At 39.9% G+C, this 25,322-nt stretch overlaps 2 protein-coding genes across 2 annotated transcripts in view; both read right to left on the bottom strand.

The window, feature by feature from the left end:
- Positions 1–345: 345 nt before the first annotated feature.
- On the bottom strand, positions 346–12,961 carry LOC117394132 (desmoglein-2.1-like). Its single transcript, XM_033992157.2, has 14 exons — positions 12,844–12,961; positions 11,124–11,219; positions 10,275–10,433; positions 9,035–9,176; positions 7,991–8,145; positions 7,451–7,585; positions 6,882–7,067; positions 5,827–6,242; positions 5,519–5,661; positions 4,688–4,909; positions 3,961–4,203; positions 3,755–3,885; positions 3,373–3,678; positions 346–2,048 (listed from the first exon to the last, which is right to left on the bottom strand). Exons 1-14 carry the CDS (start codon positions 12,886–12,888, stop codon positions 969–971), a joined length of 3,459 nt encoding a protein of 1,152 aa, XP_033848048.2. The 5' UTR covers positions 12,889–12,961; the 3' UTR covers positions 346–968.
- A 4,564-nt stretch (positions 12,962–17,525) lies between these two features.
- LOC117394131 (desmoglein-2.1-like) overlaps positions 17,526–25,322 on the bottom strand; it is a 28,166-nt gene continuing 20,369 nt past the window's right edge. Inside the window, exons 8-14 of the mRNA XM_055221096.1 lie at positions 22,101–22,444; positions 21,884–22,026; positions 21,262–21,483; positions 20,386–20,628; positions 19,661–19,791; positions 19,256–19,552; positions 17,526–19,177 (exon numbers count right to left, since the gene is read on the bottom strand). Of these exons, the coding sequence (XP_055077071.1) occupies positions 18,128–19,177; positions 19,256–19,552; positions 19,661–19,791; positions 20,386–20,628; positions 21,262–21,483; positions 21,884–22,026; positions 22,101–22,444 (2,430 nt within the window). The 3' untranslated portion in view covers positions 17,526–18,127. The remainder of the gene's footprint in view (positions 19,178–19,255; positions 19,553–19,660; positions 19,792–20,385; positions 20,629–21,261; positions 21,484–21,883; positions 22,027–22,100; positions 22,445–25,322) is intronic.

Below are 25,322 nucleotides of genomic sequence, written 5' to 3'. Positions count from 1 at the left end.
CACTATCCGACCAACCCCAATTGAGACACTTAACATGCATCACTGGGCTTTTTATACCGATTAATTTTTCCCTTACAAGTTGAAAGGTTGAATAATAATAATAATTAAAAAAAAAACAAGCTTGGAATTTCTTAGTATTTTTAAAACTCATTAAAAGTGTATTTGGTTAAGATTTATTTGAATTGGACAATTTGAAAAGCCGTGAACAAATTGTCACTTCTTATTTGAATGAAATATATTTTTATGTGGTTATTACTAAACATGAGCTACTGCCTTTAATTTTTTTCTAGTGACCCAAAATTGTCCAAATTGGGTGATAGGCAGATTGGATCAAAAACACAAAATCTGAATTCTTAAAAATGCATTTTATTCCTGTAAAAACATCACTACACCAATACAAAAATTGCAGAAATGCAATAACACATCACAATCATCCATAAACCAATTCATTAGAATTCAAATTATCTTAAGTATCTGTGCATAGTAATAATAATAATACAGTCACAATTTACAATTAAAACTAAGTGCTGCTCATAACATCCAGTGCAATAGTGCTTTTATGGGAAACAGCAATAAGGAAAAACTTGAGAACATCCTCCCTGCACCCAGGTAAGGCAGTTCTTCATAGGCAGGAGTATTCATTTGACTAGAACTAACATAGCTTTTCTACATTGTGTATATTATTGTCTTGTCTTAATGTGTCATATTGTGGAGGCTGGAACTCAACATTCAGTGTACAAAAGGAGAAGTTGAATGTTGAATGAAATGTTGTTCTTGAGAGTTTAGTGAAAATATAAATGAAGTAAAAAAAAAACAACAAAAAACTGCCGAGTGAGAGATATAAAGTTTGTAAAGCCCAAATGTGTATGATAATATATCCATCTTCACGTTTCCTACCAAAATGCCTTCTTGGTTCTGTTTGCAGATTAGTTACAAGATTGCATGACCTGAATTGATGAGCCATAGGATCACTGCAAAAGCATCTTCTCATGCATCACTACCCTCCTGGAGCTAGAGGGCATACTGTTTCCTGTGATATTCAGAGTGCTGCTGGAGCTGCCCTTGTTGAGGGCCCTTTGGGACCCTGAGAGTCCATCTGACATACTACTCTGTCCAGCGTTAGGTCCCACCACCAGCACCCTTTGAGAACCCGACAGAGCACTATTGAGGCCCCCAGGCTGCTGGCTCTGAGCTGAACCAGAGCCCACCACCAGGAGGGTCTGAGAGCCGGAGAGTCCAGGCTGCACCAGGTTCTGGCCACTTTTCAGCACCTGCTTGGAGCCTGATGGGCCCTTCCCCTCCACTAGCAACATGGTCTGAGAGCCAGAGACAGAGGCCCCTGGCCCTGGTGCTTTCTCCACCAACACCATCCCAGGGACCTGAGACTGCCCCACAGCCTGGCCCTGTATTACAGTCTGCCCCTGCATCACCAGGCCTTGGGCTGGGACATTCTGGGGACCATTCACCAGCATCACACTCTGCATGTTGGTCCCTGGGGCCTCCCTCAGCACCACCGTGTTCTGGACTGGAGGCTGGACCATGTAGTGCATGGGTTGTAGAACTGGAGCCGTGGTGTAGTAGAGCTGAGGCTGCTGCTGGAGGAGCAGCATCTGGCCCTGAGGAACCTGAGGGGCTTGAGAGGCTGGTTCCCGAGGAACCTCCCTATTCACCTCTCTGACAGTAACCATTTGAGAGCGATCAGAGCTCTCATGCAACTGGCTGCTGATGACCTCTGCTTTTGGGGTGGACAGTGGTGTGGGCACAGGTTCTGGTAGGGGCCCTGGTGCCACCACACTGGACAGTGCTGAGTGTGAGGTGCGAATGGAGGTGGCAGGAGGAGCAGGGACTCGCACTTCAGCCCAGTTCTTTCCTCCACAGACTTCGGCCAGAGTCTTAAACTTTGGGTCCAGGTCATTGAGGAAGTGCAGGTCCTTGTCCAAGGCAAGAGAGCTACAGGAGCCCAAGGAGCCGGCACTGGAGCCCTGGCCTTCATAGTCATACACCAGGAGATTATCCTTCCCAGCCTGGGCCTCAGAGCTCTGCACTTTCTGTGGGACACATAGAGACTCAGGTTGAAATACTGTTTTTTCATAGATGTGTAAATAACACTGGGTTAAAAAAAAAAAAAAAAAAAAAAAAAAAAAAAACATTTTTGAAAGTTGTCTGTGTTTTTTCAACTGAATTAGGACCATTTTGTACCGCTGAATCCAAAAATGATATCCATTTTTCTCAGTCAGGTCAGGTTTTTATACTAATTTGATTTTGAAAAATCCAATCTTCTGACTAAATTGATTACAATTTTAATTAAATGTTACCTTATGTTAATTGATAAAGGTAAGTACATGTAAATTGGAACGTTACGTTAGCATTGTGCAAAATTCAGGACATAAACTTCTGTTTCTATGAACCCCTTGAATGCTCAGCAGCAGGGATGTCTCTCTTCAGAGTTCAACAGTAATCAGCCATCATGACTGCATCCCAGCGTCCCTGATACCTGGTCTCCATCTCTTTTATGTTTTGATGGAATCTCTCCACCTGCTCATCACTCAGTGATCCCAGATTCTCAGGAAACCTGAACATTTAGCTCCTTTTGGGAAAAAGGATGTGGAGCATCATCATTAAAACCACACTGGAGGAACCTTTGTCACTGATGTCAGGAACTTCTACAAAGACAGGTAGTGGAATTTCAACACAGTGAGCTACAGGACGACGTGCTGATTCACGGTCAGGATACCTGAGGCTGCTTCGGTTCTTTCTGTTGATCCCAGTAACATCAATAGCCCAGAAGTAGCTATTGATGTCGGCTCCCTCCAAACCATGGGAATTCCAAACTTCAGACAACTCTTCTTGCCTTTAGTCCACTGATGCAGATACTCGGTGCATGACTTGCATGCCATGTGTGGCGCCCAAGCTTCATCTTGGTCACCAAGTTTAATACCAAAATAAGCATGGTAAGCACGCTTTATGAAACTTGTGACTTGATTCCTGTTAGGAACATTGGTGTATTCACCACAGATGTAGCAGCATATGTCAGGCTTATTTTTGCAAGATCTTCTATTCGAAGCCAATTCATTCACTTGTAATATAAAAAAATAATAATAATTAGTCATAAGTTGGCACATGCAAAATCTTCAGAATTTGTTTAGAGCGAGAAATATAACAGAATTTTGCATCATATGATGTGAAAATACTCATACATGTAAACAAAATCGTCCAAAAACAAATATGTGGCTTAGTTCAGAACGTTGACCTGATTGAGCAAAACCAATGTGATTTTTGGATTCAGCACATCAAAATTATCCTAAATCAGCTAAAAAATCTTAGACAATAAATTTAGTGTTGACCAGTGTAACCAATGTTAACAACATTCACCTGGTTGTAATATTGTCCCAAGAAGTGGTAAGGCAGAGCCATGCCATCAAAGATCCCAGTCTCTCTATCTCTGCTCATGTACTCAGACTGAAAACCACTGCCACCCATCTGGCTCGTGCCCCTCCAGGTGCCCTCCATCTGACTGGCTCCATAGCCTATCCCTCCGGTCATCTCGTCCATTGAAGCAAAAGACCTCTGCTGCATGTCCATGATTCCCATATTTCCCATGCCGGACGTTTTATTTACCATTCCCACATCTACCAAATCTGCATCATTCTGCATCTGCATGTTCACCAGAGGCACCTGCTGTAGAGTGCACAGAGAAACATATTGATATTACTCTATGGAAAATGGAAATAATTTATAAATGGTTGATCCTTACTGTATTTTCTCCTTGGCCTTCGGTACGGTAGTTAATCAGCCCAGATTTATTTTCAAATGGCATTTCTGCAAAACCTCCAGGGATATCACCAGCTCCTCCGCACAGACAGAACAGAGCCAGCAGGGGGAGCACTGTGATAAAACACATTATTGGTCAATGAAGCATATTAAATGGTAGCAGGTTAATATCATTTCTATTGTTCTTACATAGAAGTAACAGCAGCCCCAAGAACAACAGACCGATGCCAGCGGGGCCAAATTCCACAGTTTTGTCTGGTTTTCCATCCCCTCCAATGCGACCACACTTCACTCTGTCCTCACATGTGCACACTTGGACCTGGACTCTCTGTGGTTCAGGACAGGACACCCCCTGCTGGTCAGTCACAATAAACTCCACCTCATACACACCGGGCCAAAGGGACTCTTCTATCCTCAGAATCACGGCTGTGTCTGTATAATGACATATAACATTATTAATAGGAAAGAAGATCCTCTGTCAGTGCATCCATTAATCTTGATTTCTGTCCTCTCTAGGTCTAATTCTCGGCGGGATTAACCATTACTCCTCAAATCCCAATACCAATGGAACTGAATCTGTTGCACAGATACAGGTACATCTCACATATCTGCCTGTCTTTTGCAACAAGTCTGGAAAATATTGACAGGGCTGAGATCCTCTTTTGGACTATTTACCTTTAAAGTTGTTTTTTTCAGTATGTTACATATATAGAGGTATACCATTTTTAAAACATAATTTGCAGTCATAGTTGATTCATTTACATGCTATTTATATTTAATGCTATATTTTATTGGATGTTTAGTTAAAGTATCATCATTGGTTGGCCAGGTTAGCGTCTCACACAACTCTCTGACGTTACCAATCCTTAGCCTCCCACGAGTTATTTTGAATCAGGTTAAAATTGACTATACCAACCATTCAGGTGCTCCACATGCCACTTGCCCTGGGTGTTCTCTGAGACAATGGTAAAAGTAAGGGGTGGCCCATTTGGGAAGGCGTCCCCATCGTCAGCATTGACCAAAATCGCAGTATCAGTCAGGCACAGGGTCTGCACAGGGATGGTCAGAGTGGGACAGTGGTCATTGAAGTCCTCCACCTGTATGGCTATGGTCCCTGTGGCAGTTTTAGCTGGCATGTCTGTCAAAGTAAAAAAAAAAAAAACAATTATTGATCCAAAATGTAAATACAATTATTTACTCATGTATTATACTTTAAATGTAGTTTTCAAATGTTTTTGTCACAAAAAACAAATTTTTTTTAGAACAAAATGAGTAAAGAGTAGGTTATCATGCACCTCAAAAATAGTAGATTTTGAAAAATAAAGTGGGAAAAAAAAAAACAACAACAGCAGAAATGAGTGCTTCTTTATGAGGAAACAGTTCTGCCCTTTGGTATAAAATTCAAAGCAAAAAGTGTGAGTAAAATATTTCCAAGGTACTTGGGCCTTTATTACAACATAACTATTACTACTAACATAAAATAAGCACTAACACGTTTTAGCTTTGCGTGGCCATTCTGAGGGTCCAAGGTCTTCATAATAATGATTTTTTTTTTAGCTGTATGCCATCATGATTTGAAGTACTGTGGCAAATGTATCCTAAAGTATAAATGTTATATCCTATTAAGGAACCTACAAATTAAGATAGAGTGGTTTTATTTTATCCAGTGTTGCTAATATTATTTCTTAGACTTATTCACATGCCTCAAAAAACAGTTTTATTGTTCTCATTGGAAAACATACTCTACCATCAGTAATGCACAAGACTTCAGCGTAGTATGTCCCGTTGACCAACAGAGGAGACTCTCTGTCAGGAAGTTTGCTCAGTTTAATCTCAGCTGTCTCTGGATCAATGTACAGCCAGTTACCAGGATCGTTACCCTTGATGTACCTACACAACATATACATGAAATGTTGCTTAATACTTAATTTAGTTTAAAACCATAGCAATACTTTAATCTGGCTGTTACCAATTGCCACCACAACAATATATGTTTTTTTAAATTGTTGGCTATAATGTTTGAGATATGTATTCAGTAGTTGTCACTTCTCTTACCTAACGTTCTCTGCTGGTTTGCCTGTGTCCTGGTCTATTGCCTGGTATTGTGCAATCACATTTTGAAGGTTGATGGTGCCACCCTCGGAAATGGGGATGGCTTTGACTTTGGGGTCGAAGCTCGGTCCCTCAGGCTCATTCTTCACTTTAATTTTCAATGGATAAAGATTATAACCTCCTCCAGAAGAGCCGGTCGCACCCGCAGGGCCGCCCCCTCCTCCTCCACCACCGCCGGTGCCTCCCCCGCCGCCACCGCTGCCACCTCCGCCGCCACCTCCGCCGCCACCTCCGCCGCCACCTCCGCCACCACCAAATCCAATCCCGACATTTGTTCCCCCAGCTCCACCAATCAACGTAGCTTTATTCTTTACAGCAAGGGAAAGATCCAGGTTCTGTATATCTTCATAATTCACAGGCTAAGAAAGTCAAGATCACACTGTTAGACTCAATCTGTCACTTAACATATTTAGATTACAATGTTACCTTTAATTGTATTGAAAATTATGGAAAATATTATGAAAAATTACGTAGGCTTGTGGGCTGACCTTTGGACATGATTGTACTGCTAATGGGGGGTTGGTAGAGTGACATATAAAACTTCTTCAGGCATGTTTATGATAAGGCAAAAACTTTATAACATGGTAGAAAGCTCCAAAAAAGTGCATTTTGCAATATCCCCTCTTTAATATGCATTTATTGTGTTAAACAAACATTTAGATAAAATTTTGTTATGACTACGACCTATGATCAACCTAAGGGGTAACCACAGGAGTCCATTTTAGGGTCACTACTGTTTTCCTTAATAACAGTATGTTGCATCTGGTCACCAAATTTTCACTTTAAATTCAAATAGTACATTGAAAATGTATTGTCTAAAGTCCTTAACTGTTACCTTTTAATTCCTTGGGATTATTTCACTAAATTGCAACTGCTAACTTGTTAACTGCACATGTTGTCTTTCCATTCACCTCCAGTTTGGCACACAACATTGTTTGGTAGTAACATATTAATTAAATGATTGATTTCAAATACAATGCACTTCACTGAAAAAATACCTTGATAAGCATCAGTACTCCTTCGTTTGTCTTGGGGTCCGTTTTGATTTCGAAGTACCCTGCCTCGTTCCCTTTGGCAATCTCAAAATCTGCCACCCAGTTTGGAGTGTTAACCAAGTCCAGATCCTCTGCTTTCAGTCGCATCACCTCCACTCCATATGTATTCTCTATAATACTTGCCTCGTACTGCAAGACAGTGGGGTGAATTTCAACATTTTAATCAGGTATGTAATACAGTTTTTTCAATGAATTTTCTAGTTTACCCAGAAATTAAATAAATATGTCATGGTATGGATAAAACCTCAGTCTAATTTAAAAATAAATTACACATATTTATTTTGTTAAAAGACATTTTAAACTGTTATAAAAATGCCTTCCTTGTAAATTGTAAATTGTTGCTGCATGTCAGGTGGAATTGCTGATGATATAAATAGACACAAAGCGACATTTAAATGATGCAAAACTATGATAAGTATTTACCACAGGTACTATCCCACCAAAGGAAGTAATAATTTGAAAAAAATTAAAAAAAAAATCTGTCAAATACACCTTGAGTTGCGAATGTTTACCTGGTCTTTTGGAAGAGTGGGTGGATTGTCATTCACGTCTCCGATGTTGATGGTAACCGTTCCTGTTCCACTGTTTCCATATGGACTACCGTTCAAGTCCTGACCTTTGACCACCACAATGTACTGGCTGGTTTTCTGATAACCAGGAAGTTGGTTTATAGTTTAGAAAAATAACAAGAAGAAAACCCCAAAAAGTAACATTGCAAGTTTTACTTCAACATTCTGCTACTAACTGTAGAGAAAAAATACGCAGCCAATGACCACCATTGTGTAAACTAGCACAATATAGCAATAGACTAATAGTAAAATAGTATAAAATACAGTATGTACAGCATACACAATATATAGCATGTTTTGTTATTGTGTGGTAGTTCGAAATACAGATGGAAACATATTAGTTCTCTCTCTTAAAAAAAAAAAAAGTTAAATGTTAATTTCTTTTATTTTTTCTTTTCTTCTTTTTTTTAGCCCATCAGCTATCATTTCTACAGCAGTTGTGTTTTAAGCATTGGGTTTCTGTAATACCGGCATGAGAAATACCTCCCTATCTAGGTCAGGCCTCTTGACACACAGCTCCCCCGCTGGTGTGATGTAGAACATGTCATCGGCCGGGCTCTGGCTCACGATGCTGTACGCTATCTTAGCATTGTCACCCTCATCGGCATCAGTGGCAGTCATTTTCATTATAGGTGTCCCTGTAAAATAAATGAAAAATAAAATAAAATAAAAGATAAAAAAAGATAACTACAGTATTCTAGGTTTGTCAAAAATATTGAAAATCAGATACTAAAAGTAATATAGAGACTAGATACTCATTTCAATACTAAAATCGCCACATTTACAGGACAGTAATGAACCTTTCCTGAATAGCTTTAGATTGACGAGGTGTATGTGCCAGTATAAGCAAAGGGTTCTTGTAGCCTAGGCCTAGTAGAATAACACACCAAGCAAATCAATGACATCACTGTAGCGGATCCTCAACCAGAAAAGGAAGGGAGAGCATGCAAATTCCACCCTGAGACACCTATCGATGACCATTAATTTCAAGGCTATAAGGACAGTTACCATAGCAATTAAAGAAGATATATTATGCTTGTGTCTGCTATATAGATATAATCTATGAGACCCATAGATCATGGTGTTGTATTTAGGACATTTTAAATCATAACATTGAAAAAGAATAAATAAAAGAAGCAAGTCAACTAATGCCTGCGTCAGGCAACTGAGGTGCCTAATGGAAGCCAACATGCCGTAAATGTCATCATAACATGTTCTGCCTGCTGTTGGCACATCCTACAGATAGCAGCAGATCATGCTGGCAAGTAGCCAACTATTTATTTTCTTTTTTTTCATTTGTACCAAAATGACTGTGCAACACTATGCCGAATCCTACCTGTATCACAGATAAAGAAAATAAAACTGGAAAATGAAGTAAGTACAGAGCAGTGGACATATATTGGTGGCGGTGAAAATGGGGGTTGATAGAAGCAGTGTTGTCTTGAATACAGAAAGATAAGGGTCACTCAAACATGCATGAAACATGGAAACAATTATAACATGGTTAAAAGCTCTAAAGGCACTGACCTGGAGGACTGAGCTCATCCACGGCTCCAGGTTTGATGATCCCAAACACTGGAGGGTTGTCATTCTCATCCAAAACCCTGAATCTCAATGGGATTTTGTGCTCTGCTAAGCTGCCATCTGCATATCTAGCAACACCAGTCAGCTAAAACAGCAAAAGATACACATTACACACATTGCAACATTAAATACGCACTATGCAAGTTTTATAGTAGCGGGTCCTTTGTCACCTTTGGTCTTGATGAAGTACACACAATATGGCATGAAACTTGATGTTTTTATTGCTTGAAAAACATGCATTTTTATAGTGAATGGGGTTACCTCTCTACAGATATGACTTGACTGTTTGGCATCTGACTTGACTTAACCTTTTGGCATTATCATCTTATTTTCAGAATAAATTTAATACCATACCATGTAACACTCTAGACAAAGTAAAAACACCCTACAGCAAAAATGTTACATAGTGTGTTCACAACATTCTAGAATTCTTACAGCTTAAAATTAATCTGAAACACAGGTCAGAATTCTATGGTGGAATTGGCTGTTTAACTGTCAGATTGACCTGGTTTATGGTTAATATCTAATTAATACGAAACCTATCCACATGAAACAAAACAGGAACAAAATTCAAAGTCTTTTCTGTCAGAATAAATTAAAATAACTAAAGTGAAATTGTTTCAGAAAGTGGTGACATTATTTAACTCCAAAACAAGATTGTTGAAAAGACTTTGTTTTGTTGACATGGTCTCTAACAAACAATGATAAGGCTCAATATGTCTATGACAGAATGTTAGAGCAGTTACCACGGTGACACAATGCACCGCAAACAGAGCCTAATAAGTTTTTAGATTTGAAAACTCAAGAAAACATACAAAATTTATTTGAACAGCACATTTTTTTAGAGCCAGTAAACAACACAATTGTTCATGGTTCTGTTTAGGTGTTTGATTTTCCACAAAAAAAGATGACTAACTGAAAAGCTGTTAGCTAATACTAGCTTGCTTGTGACTGTAATGTTATTTGAGAGGGACTTGTTTAACACCATTAATCAGCTCACCTGAGTTCAAACTAATCAGTTCTTTATGCTCAGATTGTGACAAAGCTCAGATTAAAGTCTAACTTGAGTAACAAAGCTTCAGACAGAGTAGTGCCTTTTGTTTACTTCACACCCCCAGGGAATGTTGATGACATCAGCAGCAAAGTACTAATTATATTAATGGCAAGTAAAGCAGAATCATACGTTGTATTCACTGAACTGTTCCCGGTCCAGTCTCTGTGTCACCCGGATGTCTCCTGTCTGAGCGTTGACCACAAAGATGTTAAAGGGATACTGGGATGCTCCCACACCTTCCAGTGAGTACAGGATGTTCCCCAAGCCATCAGCCGAATCTGAAAAAATCTACAGCATCACAGAATGTCACTGTCATGTCAGTCATGTTCATGTTATGCATCTGCTTCTATCAGAAATGTGACAAGCTCAGGTAGTGTCACCACTGCACTCCTTGGCTCTTGCTAAGGCCATTCCTCTCTGAATTGCTTTGGTTGGAAAATTTTAACTAGCTCTTGTTTTTTTCAGGATTGGTTAAATGGAAATGTAATGTTAAGAGACTGTATACTTGTCTAAATCATTACCAATCTGGATTTTACAGCAGTGGACATGTTTGTGATGTTCAGTACTGCTTGTCTCACTGTGAAATTGCAGGATATATATATATATATATATATATATATATATATATATATATATATATATATATATATATATATATATATATATATATATATATATATAGAGAGAGAGAGAGAGAGAGAGAGAGAGAGAGAGAGAGAGAGAGAGAGAGAGAGAGAGAGAGAGAGAGAGAGAGAGAGAGAGAGAGTTCTTATTATATTTTTTGTAAAACTGAATACAAAATATGTACTAAAATGTAGTCCCTGGCTACACCATAAACTGCAGCCTGCTGAATCAAATGAAATACCTTCAAACTGTGCACCTAACGACTGAAAAATGTTTTTGGGATGGTCACGATAAAGCGTGTGAAACCTGTTTTGCGCAATGACCAATTCAGATGTGTTGTCCCACATCACTTACCTTAGCCACAATCTCATCTTTGTAGTCCACGTTTTCTTTGAGTAATTTGGGAGGAGGGATCCACTCTCTCTTGTGTCTGACCCTAGTAGTAGCAGCCTGAAGGCAAGAAATACATACATACTTATAACCACATTCTGTGGGATGGGGGTAGGATGTGTTCTTCAGCCTGGTGGCTGCTATGGAGGTTAAAATAAACTTTATTGGCCTTCTTAGGGAAAGTTGTTCTCTGCAGTGCCGCTGGGGCACCTCATCAGGAGCAGTGACCAGAGGACCATGATCTTGTTGCTAGGCTTGGTCAGCACTACTTTTGCATGAGGATTACACCTATGGTGCATGTTTTTAGTTGATAGGGTACACCGGAGTGCCTGGAGGGAACTCAGCCAAAAACAGGGAGATTAATCAAACTCTGCACAGAGGAGCCTGGGCGAACCAGAAATCAAACCCAGAATCTTCTTGCTGTGAGGTGTGAGTGCTACACACTTAGCCACTAACCCACCTTGCTGCAGAACACTAACATGAAATGTGAAAAGTGTGAACTTGTCTGGCAATCAGTTAAATTAAACGAAAGATAACTCAATAAAATGGGAGTTGTAACGCTAAGGATGGATTGAAAAGCTATGAAGCTATGAAAAGCTACTGAAAACTAATGTTTTCTAAGTTGTGTTATGGCTTTCTTTAGCATAAGCTGACAGCTGTCAGCCATGAACTGATAATACATTTAATTGGCCTTTACAAGTGTTGTACAAGTGTTTGTTGCAAAGTGCTTCACAGAATAAAAGTCATACAGACCACGAAAAACAATAGAAACTCTTCAATAAAAAAATAAATAAAATAAATAAATATTAATGTATCATTAAAGTGTTACAGAGAAATACTGTCTAAAAATGTTTTTAGTTTTTAATTTAGATTTAAAAGTGACCACACACAAGTATAAAAAGTCCATTGCAATTATTGATCCATAATGAAACAAAGGCATGAATTATGTTTTCAAGAATATTCCATTACTGTAGAAATAGGATTGCACAGCTTTAGTAATTATGGCATCAAAGTTAAAATCTAAAATTTGTTACACAAGGTAACAGTTTGTCTTGATTATTCAGAAAGCTGACTGAACTCTTCACTTTGCATTGCCAGATCCACATGACAGCTAATGGCATCCCTTATTTAGTTGTGATTGTATTTCCTATTTTAAACCAGTCAGACTGCATATTATATCGATTAGCTTTAAAATTTTAACATTGCACATTATTTGTCAATATGAATGTATTTGTTTGTTTTTTGTTTTTGTTTTTTTGCTTCAGTTCACCATGGCGACTCACACTGAGGACACACCACACCTTGCCCCTCCCTCCTCTCTCTGCCCCTCCCTCCTTTCCCTGGATTAGTTTCATATGCCCTGTCACTGTTCAGGCATGTCTCGAACCTGACTTTCAACAGACAACAAACACCCTATGACTCATCCGGCGCAAACGGTAAACTGCTTAAATGACAAAATGTCCACTACATTTGACAAAACTTCCCCAGGCTAACACTTGAATACTAGTTTAGCTCACAAATACAAATCCTTTAGCAACAATAATTGAACCTGTTATAATTGAAAAGAAAAGATAGAAAAGACTCTAAAAGTCAGAGTACAACAACAATGTGTATATCTTTTTGCAGTACAATTCAAGGTAGTTTTAAATCAACAAATTTGAGCTAAAATGTGCAAAAGACTTACCGTGCAGAGCAGTAAGGTGAGAATCTGTACGGAAACCGGAGCCATGTCTGCTGAGGTATCCGGTGTGGTAGTCCAGGTGCACTGCGGACTACTGTGGGTGTGTGTAACTGAGTGAAGGCAGAGATGGATGGCTTTTTAAATGGGAGGATATAACCAATGCACACCCTTTCTGTATTATGGTGTTGTCTGTCGTTAGTTTGAATGTAATGACACGGTATTTGGCTTCAATGGAACAGTGTCAGTAATTTATTAATATGTTAAATCAATAACATAAAATGGAATGGAAATATATTGGAAATACTTACAGATACATTAATAATGTACAACAGTGTAATAATGTAGAGAAGGTTTCAAACATTTCAAATTTTCTATGTGTGTGACTAAAACATACCCGAAGTTGTGTTTTGTTTCATTCACAGGTTTGTTTAATCCTGCGTTATTGGAACTGTCTACTTCTCCATTCCACTTTGCAATGTCATTAGGCAGTAGTTTTCAAGTTAACAGATCCCTTTTACATTTTGTTCAGTAGAGATTGGCAATTCCTGCCTGAAATTATCCAAATGATTCTAATGAAGATGTACTGAGTTTAAAAGCTTGAAAACACAGTGGAGAACTTCCTGTATTACAACATGACATCACAAGTCTGAAGAGAGCATTTTGAACTTCTGCTTGAGAGAAGAACTGAGACTAAATATGCAGGGTTTGTGTGTTAAACATGTGTGAATGAAATGAAACACAACCCTGATTTAATTTTTAATGAGGAAATAACATTATGACGTAGAACAAAATACATCATAATAAGGGCCCTTTAAAGACTGGCATAATTCTTTACCATTGTCGCATCAAAGCAGGACATATCTGGGTTTGAATCTTCCAGTTAGGTTCTCCTTACAAAGACACTGGGGTCATGGAGGGTTCATGGGTCATCACCTGCTACTGCTACTGAATGTCTTTGTAAGCTGAGCCAGTCTATTTCTCACCCATATCTTTCTCCCTCCCTCTCCTTCCCTCTCTCCCTCTTTCTCAGTCATTCTCTCCCTCTCTTCAGAAATAAGTTAGGCATAACAGCACCACACCTGCATGAGTGAACTATCATTGGAGGTTTCTGTTTTCAGAGATCATGAGTCATATCTGATACTGTTTATTGACAACACTGTACAACATGTTATGCCATTACTCAAATGACAGTATTGTTGGTTATGGTGTAATGTATTGTAAAATGTAAATGTATGTTAAGTTTACAACTCCATCTCTATGTACTTTTTAAAAAAACAACAACAAAAAAACCAAAACAATAATAATAATCATCATTATCAGTGGTATGAATTACCGTATTTGGTATGGACAGTTTTGAGCTGTGTTGTAGACTGCATCTTGACCGGGACTCCTGTAAAAAGGTATGCAAATCTCAATAGTACTACTGGTATAAGAACTTTAAAATAATACATTTGAATTTTAAGGTGATTTTTTTTTATTTTTAGAGATTCTTGTAGTCAGACCTTTTTTTGTCGCATACCTTGACATGTTTTTGGCTGCATTGCCCCCCTCATCAGACTATGCCATAACTTTTTCTAATGTTATTGTCAGTAGCAGTACCTTCACAAACATTGAAAGAAACACTAAACGTGACGTAATTTACAACACTGCTTGGTTTTGATTGAGAGCCAGAACTATGCCTTTTATCATCTGATTTAAATTGAGGTCAAGGCCATTTGAGGGACTAAACATTAAATAATGCACAAAATCTGATATTTTCAAAAGATAGTTTTTCTCATTTTTGTGTCTATCATATCTGAAGGAGCAGTGCAAGAAAAACATATTTTTAAATAACTTTGTCACGAGACTTACTCATCACCAAAACCTTTAGACAAATCAGAGTTCTGTTGCTTCAATAAAAATATTACTCATGTAGCAGTAAAAGTATGCTGCTAGAAAAGTACTCTAAAAAGTACAATTCTTTTATAAAATTGCAGGAAATGTAACTGGGTAAATGTAACGAAATGGATTTTTAAAATGCCACTGATGAAGCAGGCTACACTCATTATAATGTATATTGATCCAATGGTATTATTTTCAACAAATTCTTCTACAACTACTACAACCAAGTAAGCCCTACTTGTTCACTCTGATAAAACAAAAAACAAAAAAAAAGTTTCTCTGTTTTAACTGCCAAACATTCACATAAGTAGTGGCAAGTAATGACAAAATAAGAAACAGTTGATGACCATTAGACCACAGTGTAACCCACTTGTGGAAGTGGGGGTAGTGATACAAAAACAGCAATTTCTTAAAGTTAATGAAAAAATAAATAAAAATGCAAATGGCCTCATGTCACAAACATGTTTTATGAGGAGTACCTGGAAAAGGAAAATGTTCTTGCTTGGTTTCTTGTTTCTTCTTATTATTATTTTTCCGCCCAAACGATCCATTTTTCACCCCCTGAACATGAACGAAAAGTCCCACATATAGGTATAGGATCGACCGGCTTGGCAAAAAATTTCATAAAATTGGCATTGCGACAATGTCCGACGCACACCGGCTCAACAGCACCACCTAGAAATTTTGAGATTTTCAATTTAATAGGGAGACTCGACTCAGATTTGGACGAAATTCGCACCAGTGATAGAGCTCATGGAGAGAAGCAAAAAACAAATTGTAGCGCTGCCATATGTCGGACAGGAAGTCAGCCGTATTGGATCAAAAAATCGCCACTTCATTCGCAGCGTGTTTTCAAAACGTATCTAGTCCCAGGTTTTTGGTCCAAATGAGCTCAGATTTCACATGCCACATCTAGACACATGGGGTTTCATAAAACATCCACGTTTTCTCCAAATTCCACATGGTTCGCCCGTACGCCACCGCCGAATTACGCCTTCTTTTCCTGTTTTTTTATGTCCTCTCACGATTAAGGGCATTGGTCTACAGAGCTCACATTCACATCACATATGCGTGATTGGGGCATAAATGGAATGCAATATTGATTTTAATCAAAATGAACACTATAGCGCCCCCTACCAATGTGGTGAAACGCCAACATTATCGGATTCCTACGAAATTTGGGGAATAAATTGGGTGCATCACTTGGACCAACAAATAATATTATGGGCATAGGTTATTTTTCATGCTTGGCTACCAGGGGCACAAAGACCACAAAAGAAAACATTTAAAAATGTCTTACATGCACATACATTGGTCTAGACAGCTGAAATTCACATCACACATGTGATATGAGGGTATTAATAGAATAAAGTATTAATTGTAATCAAAATGAACACTATAGTGCCCCCTACCAATAAGGTGAAACGACAACATTATCCAATTTCTATGAAATTTGGGGAATCAATTGGTGGCATGAGAAGAACCAAAAAATTACATTATGGCCATGGGTTATTTTCCACGGTTGGCCAAGAGGGGCGCAATGAATTGAAAAGAAATTCCCATGGCATTTTGACTTGCATGTCTATGAAACGTATCTAGTCCTAGGTTTTTCATCCGAATGAGCTCAAACTTCACATGCCACATCTATAGAGGTTGTTCATCAATAATCATCCATGTTTTTGAAATATTCATTATGGTTTTGGTGTAGTTCGCCATAAAAAATTACTTCATTATTGGATTGAAATTCCCACTCCACTTTCACACACGTGAAACCTATCTAGTCCTAGGTTTTTCATCCAAATTACCTCAAACTCCACATACAGCATGTACATACGTTTATTGTCAATAATCATCCACGTTTTGGGGAAATTCTTTATGGTTTATGAATAGCAGGCCCTCAAAATATGACATTTTCATTTCCTGTTTTTGATTCTTGCTCACAGACACATCAATCAGCCTAAAGAGCTCAAATTCTAACCACTGATGCAGAATAAAACTGTGAATAGAGAACCATAATGAGCACGTGACCAGTGACCTCTAAAGCACCCCCTACAGTACAGTTAAAAGACACAACTTTGTCCAATTGGCATGAAACTTGGGGAGATAATTGTGGGCATCAAAAGGGGCAAAAAAAGTCAATTACACCATACCTGTATTATGCACGTGGTTGCCTGTTCAATGCCATGGACAGCCATTATAATGCGATGGCCTCACATACACAGAAACGGGGTGAAGGGGGGTGGATAGCGGCCAGGGGGTGGCCGGGCGGTTGGAATGCTGTGTGGGGGCGGTGGCCGGCCCCGGGCGGTCGTATGGGGGTGCGGTCGCACGGGGGGCGAGGGCCGCCGCTTGCGGCTTTAATTTCCGTTATTCTTACAAAGGATATTACATGAAGATAATTATTTGGTAATTAATTTGTTAATTACCCAAACCAGCTCCCAGTTTCTACGATTTCCAAGAGTTTTGCAATTGGAGCATGAGTTTACCTTGGTGTGATCAGATTTTCAAAATTAATGCACACAGCCTATTCTGGACTCACTCCTTAGTTGGTATATAATCTGAGAGAATTCTGTCAGTGCAACTGAGAGCTTAATGTTCTGGCTATATTCAAACTTGGTTTTCTGTATTTTGGCAGAACAAATGACAATATATTGCCCTCTTTTAGTGTTGGTGGGGATCAAATTGGTAAAAAAAATAAATAAATAAAAATAGGGATGTTTGTTGTGTAAAACTGAGACAAATCTTTTTTTTTTTTTTTTTTGCTCATAACTGGGACTCTTCCGATAGATACCTAGATACCTAGCTGACACATGTAAAGCTACAGGTACACGTCTCTAAAAGTAAGCCAATCCCAGCTTGGGCGTGATGTTCTCAGGAAGATTAAGACAACAACGCCCACGGGCATGTTCAAACGTGGCAGCTGGTCCAACCAGTTCTGAACTGCCCCTCCCTGCACCAGACAGGACACTCCTATTGTGCTGCAGAGGATTGAGTGGGTTGATAAAGACAGTAATTTATGGTGACTGAATACACTTGCGATTTTAGGATTTGTGACTCAATCAAGTGTCTAGGAAGCACCAGTTGCATGTTAAAAAGCACATGTGAATAGTTACTTACAATACATATTTTTTTTATTAATAAAAAACAAACTATTTACATGTACAAAAACTGCATGCAGATCATGAATGAAACAACAATAAAAATATATATAATAAAATAACACTCTCTGCCTGGTCAGAGTAAAGGTACAAAGCAAGTGCAAAAACTAGCAGTAAAGTCCATTGATAGTTAAGGCCCATGATTCCATCAGTCCCGTTAGCAAAGGTTAACATAAAACTGCTGACATTCAGAAGAGAAAAGGTTTTGTCAGTGTAGGTCCAGAGTCTTTATGCGCATCCATTAGTCCTCACAGGTTTGTTTTAATGACTTCTCTGGTCTCCTGCACCACTACCCTTTGGGAGCTGGAGGGCGTACTGTTTCCTGTGATGTTTTGAGTGCTACTGGAGCTACTCTTGTTGAGGGTTCTTTGGGGTCCAAAGAACCCTCTTGATAGGCTGCTCTTGGCTCCAGGTTGCTGGCCCTGAGCTGACCCAGAGCCCACCACCAGAACGGCCTGAGAGCCAGAGAGTCCAGGCTGCACCAGGTTCTTCAGCACTTGATTGGAGCCTGACGGGCCCTTACCCTCCACCAACATCATGGTCGGAGAGCTGGAGAGAGAGGCCCCTGGCCCCTGTGCTTTCTCCACCAGCACCATCCCAGGGCCAGTCTGCCCCACAGACGGGCCCTGCATCACAGTCTGCCCCTGCATCACCAGGCCTTGGGCTGGGACATTCTGGGGGCTATTCACCAGTATCACACTCTGCATGTTGGGCCCTGAGGCCTCCCTAAGCAGCCCCGTGTTCTGGACTGGAGGCTGGATCATGTAGTGCATGGACTGTAGAACCGGAGCTGTGGTGTAGTAGAGATGAGGCTGCTGCTGGAGGAGCAGCATTTGGCCTTGAGGAGCCTGAGCAGCCTGTGGAGCCTGAGATGCCTGGGGGGCTGGGCCCCCGGAGGCCTCCCTGCTGGCCTCTGTGATTGTGATGGTCTGAGCGTGCTCAGAGCTCTCTCCTACTTCACTGCTGCTGCTGATGACCTCTGCTTTGGGGATGGGCAGTGATGTGGGGACTGGTAGGGGCCCTGGGGCCACCACACTGGACACTCCTGTGTGAGATCTGATGGAGGTGCTGATGAAAGTGGTGGGAGGAGCAGGGGCCCTCACTTTACCCTGGGTCTTGCCTCCACAGACCTTGGCCAGAGTCTTAAACTTGAAGTCCAGGTCGTCAAGGAAGTGTAGATCTTTGTCCAAGGCCAAAGAGCTGCAGGAGCCCAAGGAGCCAGCACTGGAGCCCTGGCCCTCATAGTCATACACCAGGAGATTGTCCTTGCCTGTCTGGGTCTCAGAGCTCTGCATCTTCTGTGGTACACATAACGACTCAGGTTAAAATACTTTTGTTTCATAAATATGTTCTTAAACAGTGTTTGGGACACTTACCTGGTTGTAGTATTGTCCCAGGTAGTGGTAAGGCAAAGCCATGCCGTCAAAGATACCAGTCTCTCTCTCCCTGCTCATGTACTCAGATTGAAAAGCACTGCCACCAAACTGGCTCAAGCCCCTCCAGGTGCCTTCCATCTGACTGGCTCCATAGCCCTGGTAGTATCCATTGATGACCTCTCGGGACATCTCTGTGCGCTGCTGGAGGTCCATATTAGATATCTGGGTCCCACCCATAGACATATTTAGCATATTTCCATCAATTTGTGTTGTTTGCATGTTTATCAATGGAACATCCTGAGACAATGAACAAACAATTCACAATCATCTGCATTGTTTAAGAATATTTATTGACTTAGAAAATAAATATGATGATATGATGTAACCCATTAATTTCACTCTTACCGTGTTCTCTCCTTGGCCTTCCGTGTGGTAGTTGATGAGATGAGATTTGGTATCGAATGGCATTTCTGTGAAAGCTCCTGGCATTCCCCAAGTTCTTCCGCAGAAACAAAAAAGAGCCAAAAGCGGGATCACTGCAAAAAACATATATATTTATAAAATGTATTTGATAGAGCAACCACTACAATTTATGAAATTCTAATTGTTTTTATTTATTTTGATGTGTTAGTTTAAAGTATACAATTAAAGATGACAAGAATTATTTATGTCTAAAGTTATTGGTGGTTAGTGCTTGGATGGGAGACCACTGAGGATATCAGGTGCCACAAGGAGGCACAAGTGGCAAAATCTGTTGTTGTATTCTTAGGTAAGACACTTTCCCCACATTTCCTAGTATGAGTGTTGTGTGTGCGTGTGCAAGCTAACCACCGGGTGAAGAGTAAATGAAAAACGCATGAAATTGTAAAGCGACTTTGAGTATCTGGAAAAGCACTATATAAACCTTGTGCATTATTGGTATCATTATTATAAAAAAATAAGACTTAATACAATATAATAAGAAAGACTAGTTTCAAAGAATAACTGACTTGTTTCAATACATTGCTTCTAAGAAAATTCTACTTGAAATATTGTCAGAATAGGTTTCCTATCTTAAGCAAAAAAAATGTAAACAGAAAATGTCATCAAATAATAAAAATGTTATAAAATATATATTAAATTATACTCACACAGAAGCAATAGCAGTCCCAAGAACAGCATACAGATTCCAGCTGGACCAAACTCCACTTCTTTCTCTGGCTGGCCGTTCCCTCCTTGTTTACCACATTTCACCCCATCACCACAAGTGCACACTTGGACAAGGACCCTCTGTGGCTCGGGACAGGACTCCCCCTGCTGGTCAGTCACAATAAACTCCACCTCATACACACCGGGCCAAAGGGATTCCTCGCTCCTCAGTATCCGGGCTGTGTCTGTCAAATGGAGAAACATGCCCAGGTTAATAATGAGCTAAAGCGATACAGTACCTTATCTTATTTCCTGTTGACCCATAATCTGAAACTGTACAAAGCTTGGAACACTAGGTCCTGTAGTATAAGGAGCAGCTGTAGTTCATTTATCAGATTGTATGCAACATGTCAAGTGTAATTGTAATGTGTACATGTCATGTGTAATTACAACAATTACACATTAATATTTGCTACTTTTGCATTCCGCTCAGTGTTATCAATTAAGGTGATTTGTACTTGGGATAAGTACATGTAAATAGCATAACTATTTGACTTGACAATGCATACCCAGGAAACCCACTAAATATTAGAAATGTATATTAGATAATTATATCATTCCCATTATATTAATCTTATTATATTATTATTATATCATTCTCTAATTATATAATTTCCACCCCTTTGTAAATATGTGTCCTTGCCTTTTACATTTATGTTACTTTTAACATACTTACGTAATATATGTACGTGATATTTTTATCCATACTTGATTTCTATGTTTTGTTTAGTTTTTTTTCTTTTTTTTTTATTAATGTGTGAATGATTTAAGAGTCCACGTGGGCAGTGTGTTACAACATATTCATGACAAGTCCTCACCATTCAGATGCTGCACCTGCCACTTGCCCTGCGTGTGCTCTGGGATGATGGTGAAGTGGAATGGCGGTCCATTTGGAAAAGCGTCCTCATCATGAGCAGTGACCAGCACTGCGTCATCGGACAGGCAAAGGGTCTGCACGGGGCTGGTCAGAGTGGGACAGTGGTCGTTGAAGTCCTCCACCTGGATGGCTAAGGTCCCTGTGACAGTTTTGGCTGGCATATCTGTTTGGAAGAAGAAAATTGGTTATATATATAAACAATGGAAGAAATTAAAATTAACTTTAAAGAAGCTATACCTGATATTTTACAGCCTTATAAACATGACTAGTTGATTTTAAACTACTTGAAGCAGTCCAAAGATATTCCTCACTCTTTGCATCCTAATTATTTATCACAATGAGTATATAAGAATTTTTCACAACTTTCAAAAGCCACAGAAGAGGCCATCGTCATGGATAATGGTAACAACAACTATCATATTAACAGTGCATTAGCCCCATTTCCTGGTTTATGGATGTTAAAAGCTTATTATAATTAGATGCAGGTGGTGCACAGCAATCTTATTTTGACACTAAGGGTTTCAACACATAAGACCTAATCAGTGTATGTATACTGTAGGTACCTTCAGTAATGCACAAGACTTCAGCATAGTATGTGCCATTAACCAGCAGGGGAGACTCTCTGTCAGGAAGTTTGTTCAGTTTGATGTCAGCAGTTACTGGATCAATGATGAGCCAGTTCCCAGGGTCTGTTCCTTTGACGTACCTAAAGATTACACATGTTTTATTTCGTAAGCAAATTCCCTGTTATCTCATATTATAGTAATGACTTGTACATACCTGACATTCTCGGCTTGTTTGCCTGTATCCTGGTCTATGGCCGGGTAGTAACCAATCGTATTCTTTATATTGATGGTGGTGCCTCCCTCTGAAATGGGGATGGCTTTGACTTTGGGGTCAAATTGTGGTCCCTCTGGCTCATTTTCCACAATTATTTTCACTTCATAGATATTTGTCTCCAACTCGGACAATTCACTGGCACTGCTGGCACCACTGGCTCCACTGGCTCCATTCCCTGCTCCATCAAGTTCGATATTTGTGAATCCCTCTGAGTCAAACATCGGAGCTTTGTTTTTTATGAGTATACCAAGATCAAGGTGCTTTATATCTTCATAGTCAATAGCCTGCAGGGTTAAAAAAATAAAATAAACAAATAAAAAATCATATATATAATATATATATATATATATATATATATATATATGTGCAGAAAATATCACTTTTGGCCTCGTATACCACAAAATATGAATGATATATGATATGATATAATATGTATGATTAAAGTTCACTGTGACCAAATTGTGTTACTGTTAGCAGTAGTGAACTTTGCCCGAGCTTTTTTGAGTCCTTTGGAGCCGTTTGCTGTGTAAGCACCGAAGAAGACGGTAACAGTTTAGCAAAGATTAGCATTGCACATGAACAAGCTAGCAGCATGGATGGACTGAAGGCTCTACAGACGTTATGTCTGGACTCCAACAACTTGTCTAAAACATGGAAGACATAGAGAGATGAGTTTCACTATTGCCGCAGGTGACGAGGCCGCTTAGGGCCCCGAGGCCCCAAGAGGGCCCCAATCTGGCAACCCCCCACAATATACATTGCATTAAGTGCACGTGCAGTATGCGCTACTGACGCATCTCCGCTGTAGCGCAGTAAGAGCACTCATGATGAATGACGCTACATCTGATCTTGCGATGATTGGCCAACTTTATTGTAAGCGAGCACGAGTGTGGAGTAAACAAATGCATAATGTAACGGTATTGTGCCTGACTGTTCATTTTCATCGTCTTCATCATGTCCAAACGAAGCTACCCGTCAGGTGTGGAGAAGCGTAAAAAGAAGCGAAGAAACATCAATCTAGAGCAGGGGTGTCCAAACTTTTTGCACAGAGGGCCAGATTTGGTGAGGTGAAAGTGTGTGGGGGCCGACCATTTGGCCTGATCATTCTTTGAACCATTAATATTAAATGCAAATGAACTGTTTAATTATGTTTTACTTTTTATTGAAAATAGCTTTCACCTTTCAATGAATGAATGAATAAATTATACACAGATTGTAAATATGAAAAACATGAACATTTAATCTGTGCTATTGATTATCACAATAAAATAAATTCAGTAACGTTTTAGAACGTATTCACCTCAGAAGGCTAATGACAAATAACTAGCCTGCACTAATGTGAAGGGTGAAACTGGGCTCTGGACTGTAATAAATAAACCAGGTCTGGCTCAAAGACGGCCTTGTCCTCGCACAGTTCTTGTTAAAGTTCATAACTGAGAATGTCTTCTCACACAAATATGTCGAGCCAAACAAACTCAGCATTTTCTTGGCAAATGTTTGAATTTCTTTAAACCTGTCTTTGTCCAGTTGACGGTAAAAGTCAGTGAGCGGAAGCTGTTGGTGCCGATTGCGACACTCGCCATCACACTGCAGCTCAATAAGCTCCAGCTGCAGGTGGTCTGTGACGTTATCAGGGTCCACAGAGAAAGGGAAGGAAAAAAAAACGTGACTTCCTTTTCAATTGCTGCAAAATCCCAAAAGCACTCCCTGAACTCCTCAGCCAGAGATGAGATGTCTGCTGCATACCTCCTCATTTGCGCACCGATGTTGTTCTGTGGAATATTGGTCACTATTTCCTGCAGTGCTGGAAAATGTGTGGTATTGGGCGGTGTTTGTGACAGGTGCCTTTCGAAAAGTTGCAGCTTGGTCCCAAAGGCCTTGATGTGCGAATAGAGTTGGCTTATCACTGCATTTTGCCCGTGAAGACTTGTGTTAAGCGTGTTCAAATGTCGCATTACATCAACTAAAAATCCAAAATCTGCCAAACAGGATCAGATAATTCTGCCATCGGTTGTCCCTTTTCTGTCAAGAATTGTCCAATTTCCTCCCTAAGACAGTAGAAGCGTTGCAGCGCAGACCCCGACTGAGCCATCTTACATCGTTATGATACACCACGTCTCCGTATTCAGCCTGGATGTCAAGCATAAACTGCTGAAATTGGCGGTGGCATAGGGCTTTGGAGCGATTGTAATTAATAATCTTTATCACTGCTTTCATAACATGATCATATTTCAGGTGTTTGGCACAGAGAACCTGTTGATGAAGAATGCAGTGGAGTTTTATAGCTTTTCCTCCTTTGCTGACTTTGTTACAGACTAGAGTTGCTAATCCACTTCGCTCTTTAGCCATGGCAGGTGCACCGTCCGTAATAATCCCAGTGACTTTATTCCACGGTAGTTTCATGTCATCTGCGGCAGAACAAACTGAAACAAATAAATCTGTTCCCCTTGTTTGGCCCTTTAGACTGCAGAGGTCAAGTAGCTCTTCACTCACATTCATTTCATTGTCCACTCCCCTCAAAAAAATCAATAACTGTGCGGTATCAGAGGCATCCATGCTTTCATCACAGGCTAGCGAAAAAAAGTCAAACTCCACTAGTTTTGCGTCCTCTTGTCTCTTGATATCCAATGAAATGTCTTTAATTCGACTTACTACAGTGCTACGAGCCAGGCAAACATTGGTAAACTCTTGCTTAAACAAATGTTCTCCACAATTTTCATCACACAGTCTTTCACAAATTCACCCTCAGTAAAAGGTCTGCAGTGCTTCGCAATCAGCGTTGCCACCTCATAACTCGCATTTGTGGCATTTTCTTTGACTCGTGGGCTCTCCTGAAGAAACGCTGTTGTGCCGCTAACACAGATTCAAGTTGCTTTAATTTTTCCCAGCGTTCACACCCAGTTAGATTGTCGTAATTAGCATGTTTTGTCTCGTAGTGCTTCTTGATATTGAATTCCTTAAAAACAGCCACAGTCTCGTGGCAAATTGGGCAGACACAGTTGTTTCGTATTTCTGTGAAAAAAATATGCCAAATTCCACTTTTCCTGAAAGCGACGGCCCTCTTGGTCGACTTTCCTTTTTTTCCTTTGACTGTCCATTTTGGAAGTGTTCGGGAAAAGGTCACGAAAGGTCAAAGGTTCAGCGAGAGCGTGGCCTCAGATC

This window comes from Periophthalmus magnuspinnatus, chromosome 4 (genome assembly GCF_009829125.3).
Source record: "Periophthalmus magnuspinnatus isolate fPerMag1 chromosome 4, fPerMag1.2.pri, whole genome shotgun sequence".
Taxonomy (NCBI): domain Eukaryota; kingdom Metazoa; phylum Chordata; class Actinopteri; order Gobiiformes; family Gobiidae; genus Periophthalmus; species Periophthalmus magnuspinnatus.
This window is presented reverse-complemented; position numbering and strand designations above follow the sequence as displayed.

What these genes read in the sequence shown, in the direction of transcription:
- LOC117394132 (XM_033992157.2), bottom strand. Translation starts at nt 12,888, where the DNA reads ATGGCTCCGGTTTCCGTACAGATTCTCACCTTACTGCTCTGCACG. An exon ending in CCACTCTTCCAAAAGACCAG is followed by an intron (nt 7,068 to 7,450) that starts GTAAACATTCGC and finishes ACTGTCTTGCAG; the next exon opens with TACGAGGCAAGTATTATAGA. An exon ending in TGGGACAATATTACAACCAG is followed by an intron (nt 2,049 to 3,372) that starts GTGAATGTTGTT and finishes TGTGTCCCACAG; the next exon opens with AAAGTGCAGAGCTCTGAGGC.